This window comes from Coturnix japonica, chromosome 21 (assembly GCF_001577835.2).
Source record: "Coturnix japonica isolate 7356 chromosome 21, Coturnix japonica 2.1, whole genome shotgun sequence".
NCBI lineage: Eukaryota > Metazoa > Chordata > Aves > Galliformes > Phasianidae > Coturnix > Coturnix japonica.
The window spans coordinates 2,379,966-2,384,962 of record NC_029536.1 but is presented as its reverse complement, the minus strand read 5'-3'; the positions used below and the strand labels follow the sequence as shown (position 1 = coordinate 2,384,962).

Here is a 4,997-nt window from a genome sequence, read left to right as displayed (position 1 = left end):
CTGGGAAGCGTGAGGCAGGAGGTGGAAAGGGCGGAAGGCTTCAGGCAGAGCTCGGGTGCCTTTCCCAGCCTGAGCTTTGCTGCTCGCTTGGGGCTTGGCTGCAGACTTTCCTCGCTCTGAGCAGCACTTCCTACGTGAAGTTCCTATGGGGCCGCAGTGCTGCAGGCAGCTGAACCAGCAAAGTGCATTGTGCAGCTGGAGCCCGACTCCCTGCTACGACATTCAGCTTGCTGCAAGCTGCAGGCATGCCTACAGCTCTCCCTCTTCTCCTTCCCTTTGCAACAGGAACTACAGTTTGCAAGTGTTGAGGTGGAGTCCTGTCCCATTGCAACCAGATTGCAGGCATTGCACTGGTGTGTTTTGCTGCTGCTTTGCTGCTCTGTACCCAGCCCACGCTCTCCTGCTACCCCGGCATTATTGCCACGTCCACCCCTGTGGACTTTCACCTTCCAGCAGCAGCAGCAGCACTTTGCTCTTTTATTGCACCTTGAAAAGGATAAGGGCAGATTGAGCACTCAGCTCACAATGTGAATAAAGGGTTGGATAGACAGCACAGCAGCCCCTTGGTTTGGAAGGGGGAGAGCAGGGCAGGTTGGTGCAAAAGTGCCCAACCCAAAGGCTGCAAACCTGCATGCTCTGGAGCTGAGGGCATCCATATGGTTTGGCTGCAGCTCTTGAGCTCCTGCCATGCACGTTGCTCGGTGTCATTCACCTCCCAGAGCTGGGCAGCAGCTCTGTGACTCACCCAAGGCCAAAAGCAGAGCGTGTGGCTTTGCTGGCTCTTAACAGCAGGGCTGTGACCGCAGGGTCCCCACTCCCTGCTGCAGCACCGAGCACCGTGCCAGCTGTCCCCTGCTGGGTTTGCTTTTCAGGGCATCTCTTTGGCAGAGACTCATGCATAAGAACAAGCAATTTTCTTCCATTGCAAGCACTCAGGGTGCCCGTCGGCCATAAGAGAAAGGCTCTGCGTGTGGGGTGGCTGCAGGGGTTGCACGCAGGGTGTAACCCTGGGGACGGATTGGGTTGCAAGCAGGAGACAGGCTGCTCTGATCCGAGCTGCCCGGGCGGCTGCAGACAGCAGAGGAGGGGTTGGCAGTGACTGCGGGGGATGGAGAATGGCTGTAACGTGATTTTCTGCCTGCGATTGCATAACAAAACCTCTTGGGAACCTCTGGATTCAAATGGATCTTTCCTTGAGCCTGGAGGCACCCGGTGCTGATCCATGATGGGGTTGGGTTCCCAGGGCTGACCCAGGTGCAAAAAGGGCCTCATGGAGCAATACTTTGCTCTGTACCCATTCACTGCTGTGTTCTGATTGCTGGGAGCTCAAAACATGACGTTGCATTGCCAGTGTTAAAATAAGTTAAAAACAGAAAGCAAAACAAAGCACAGGGATGTGGAGTTATGGGATGTTCACCATCATTGCAGCCAGGAGATCCCTGGGGGTTGGGGAGGGGGATGAGGAGCATCACATGTCCCAGGGACTAAGGGATGGATGAGAAACGAGGTTACAGTGCATTGTAGCCCATGGTGTGGCAATGGTAATAGACAGGGCACCCATTGGACATGGCACTGGCACACACATGGCATCCATTGGATATGAGGGGATGGCACATATGTGGCATCCATTGGACATGAGGATGGGATGGCACAATGAATGGCATCCATTGAACATGAGGATGAACATACACATGGCATCAACTGGATGATGTGGCTACAGCTCACACATGGCAACCCCCTGCATGGACTCCCAATAGCCTGACCTCACAAAGGCAAGGCAAAGCACACAATAAGCTTTCCCTCCCTCCCATAACCACACACCCAACCCTCTATGGTCTTTCTCCACACCGTGGCCTTATTAATTGGTGACAATTGGAAGCGGTTTAATTCCATGTGGGTGAGGCTGCCATCGCTTCCACTTGGCCAGGATTCAAGTGCTGGGGGTGAGGCAGAATGGGTGGCAAAACTGTCTTTTCCTCAGCTCCGATACTTACAGCAAGAAACTAAAATAAAAGCCACAACCCCGAGTGATTCTCTTTTATGAGGTCGGCATTGTGAAGCCGGGCAATTGAATTTACAACAAGCATTGAGTATCGGAGTCTATCTGGCCCTGTCAATGAGAGCAGAGAGAAGGAGGAGGAGGAGGGAGGGGGGTAAAAGAAAAAGACACACATTAACCCTCAGCTCCGAGTTCCCAGGCGTTTCAATAGGGCTCCCAACTTCCCAAAGAGCCCGCTGCATACTCGATGAGACCCTTTATACCTTCTAATTACCCTCCTCACAATAGGGACAGACTCTCTTGCCTCTTTTGTGGCCGGGATAGTAACTTTTTGCACGCACCATCCCCCCCCCCCAAGGCAAAGGTAACGCAGAACCGTAATGCAGAGCAAGAAAAGCTTCAAGTTGGATTATCTCACGCAGCAAACACGCATTTCCCAGCATCCAGGAGCACGTATTTAGGAAGCAGAGCTCACACAGCCCCATCACAACCATCCCTATCAGCCACACTTCCAGGCCATAAAGTCGGCCCCTTATTGCCATCCTGCAGGGTCTCTTTTGTCTCCGGCCGTTGGAATGAGAGGAGAAAGTAGAAGAAAGTTCTATTTCAAAGGAGTTTATTTCATCACCACCTGCGTTATTAGCTCTGGTCTTTTTTTTTACCCCTCTCCAACACAGGCACACACACAACACACATACAGGATACAAACAACTTTGGCGTTCGAGTTCATCTGATACAAAACTATTCCTCATTTATTTCTCCTTATTAACAATATAAAACAACAACAACCAAAAAAAAAAGCATCTCAAATAAAGGCATTTCAAAAAGGAGTAAAAATACAAATCGAGATCCCAACCTTTGAGAATAATAAATAGCACGTTCCTAGCAAGGTCCATTTGCTCCTTTTCCCCCCCCTTCCCACCCCCCCCCCCATGTTGAAATCTGCTTAGGAAAAATACAACCACCACAATAGGACTCCATACAACGGAGCCAAGGTAGAGTTCTTATATGGGGGAGGGAGGGGGGGGGTCTGGGATGGTCACCACGGCCTCCAGACGGACTCCCTGCGCTCAGCAATAGGGCTGCCTGCTTGGGATGCGGGCACCACGCTGTGACTGAATGATGTCAAGCCCTGTACGGGGGATGCTGATGGGGTGGTAGATGCATTCCCAGAGCTTCCACTTGTGGATACTGGGACGTTGGCGTTGGCATAGAGTGGGATAACCGGTCCAGAGCCAGGTGGGAACGATGGGTTGGGGATGAGGAAGGCGAATTGACCATCGGTGGCTGGGACAAGCTGGAAACCCCCATAGACTTTAGGGGATAGAGCTTCGGTTGGTTCTATCTTGCATGGCACCGGCACAGCTCCAGTGGTGGTGGGAGGCAGTTGGACGTGCAGAGGTTGAGCCAGATGTGCAGGTTGACCAGCAGGAGGGGGGGGCAGGTAGTTCATGGCCACAATCTGCCCCAGGCAAGCAGAGAGGTGACCCAACAGGCGGGCACGGACGTCAGCATTCACCCCCTCGCAGGTAGACAGGAACCTCGTCACCTCATTCATGCACTCATTGAAACCAGCACGGTATTTGCCCAGCACGCTTGGGTCAGCACTGAGAGCTGCTGCAATGGAAAAGGAAGAGCAAATGCTTGGCAGGGAGGTCTCAACAAGCTTCCTTGAAGTCTATATGGGAGTCCATTGGAAGTCCTTTGAAGTACTTTGGGTTCCAATGGGTGTTGGCAGGTTGCTTCTTTTGGAAGAGGGCCTAAGAGCTTATATCCTCTTATTGGGGTCCCACAGAGTTTAGGGAAGCTCGCATGGATTCGGGGGCATCCCTAAATGCTTATCCCTAAGTCTTTTTAGAGAGATTTGCATGGACTTCATGGGCTCTGCAGGAGTTTCTAGGGCTCCCTATAAGTTCTGAAGGGTTCACATGGGTTTATTGGGGCTTCCCCCTCCCCCAAATGAGCTGATGAGGTTTGCATGGGTTTTAGGGCTCCCTAGTGGTTACTTTGGGGCTCCTACTGAGCCTCAAAGTAACCTTAGTGGGTTGGGGGAGGGAATGACCACCGGGGGCTCCAGCCCCCGGGGTCAGGGGGTGGGATGGGGGTGACTTACCAGCCATCTGTGCCCGCTGGAGGTTCCTCAGGTGCTTCACTGTCATCTCCAATATATCTGCCTTCTCCAGCTTCGAATGCCGGGAGCTCTATATGAACAACACCAGCACTCAGTGCCCCCTCCCCACATCACACCCCCCCCATTACAACCCCCCCATCCCTTCCATACTCACGTCTTTTTTCAACGCATCCAAGATGAGCATCTTCAGCTGCCCCAGGCTCTCATTGATCCTCGCCCTCCTTCTCTTCTCCATGATAGGTTTGGATGACTGCGGGCACATCGCACACCGTCACCTCCCGCTGTTCATCCCCAACCCCGACCCCCTGACCCCGCACACCGACCTCGGCCCGGCCGCGGGCTCTCCGCCATCCGCTGCCATTTACCTTCCGATGTTCGCTGGCGCTCCGAGGTTTATCCGGCGTATGACTCGAACTGGCCGGTGCACCAGCGATAGGCGAAGCGGTAGGTTTTTCCATGCCCGTGTCGGCGGGCATGGCGAGGTAAAAAGATAAACGGAAATAACCGAAAGGGATCGAGTTAAAACCGAAAGAACGGAGGAAAAATAATAATATTAAAAGGGGTAAAAAAACAACAAGCGCGGAAATGACGGAGGCGACAACAGGCGGATGCGGCGCTGGCGGCGGCGGGGCCGGCAATGCCCGCGAGCGGCGCCCCCCCGCCTTTTATACCCGCCGCCGGCTCCCCATTCGTGTGAACCCACCGCCGCGGCCGTTCCCACACTCCCAACAACCAATCAGAAAGCGTGTCTGCCTGACTCCTCCACCCCATTGGCCAACCACCTCGCTCCCGTCCATCACTCCCTTCCTTACCCAACCAATAAGCCGCAAGCAAACCTCATCTCTCCCTTCCTATTGGCTGGCGGGC

The 4,997-nt window shown here is 53.7% G+C and overlaps 1 protein-coding gene across 2 annotated transcripts; it reads right to left on the bottom strand.

Annotated features, from left to right (window-relative positions):
* Positions 1-2,598: 2,598 nt before the first annotated feature.
* Positions 2,599-4,785, bottom strand: HES4 (hes family bHLH transcription factor 4). 2 transcript variants are annotated; one of them, XM_015882822.2, is made up of 4 exons: positions 4,454-4,785; positions 4,285-4,380; positions 4,113-4,200; positions 2,599-3,616 (listed from the first exon to the last, which is right to left on the bottom strand). In XM_015882822.2, exons 1-4 carry the CDS (start codon positions 4,604-4,606, stop codon positions 3,039-3,041), a joined length of 915 nt encoding a protein of 304 aa, XP_015738308.1. In that variant the 5' UTR covers positions 4,607-4,785; the 3' UTR covers positions 2,599-3,038. The 2 variants fall into 2 exon arrangements, with proteins under 2 accessions (XP_015738308.1, XP_015738309.1); XM_015882823.2 differs by having other exon boundaries at positions 4,496-4,785.
* Between the last annotated feature and the right edge of the window lie 212 nt (positions 4,786-4,997).

Coding starts and splice junctions, on each gene's coding strand:
- HES4 (XM_015882822.2), bottom strand. CDS start 4,606: ATGCCCGCCGACACGGGCATGGAAAAACCTACCGCTTCGCCTATCGCT. Junction 4,381..4,453: donor GAGCCCGCGGCCGGGCCGAG/GTCGGTGTGCGG, acceptor ATGTGCCCGCAG/TCATCCAAACCTATCATGGA. Junction 4,201..4,284: donor TGGATGCGTTGAAAAAAGAC/GTGAGTATGGAA, acceptor TTGTTCATATAG/AGCTCCCGGCATTCGAAGCT.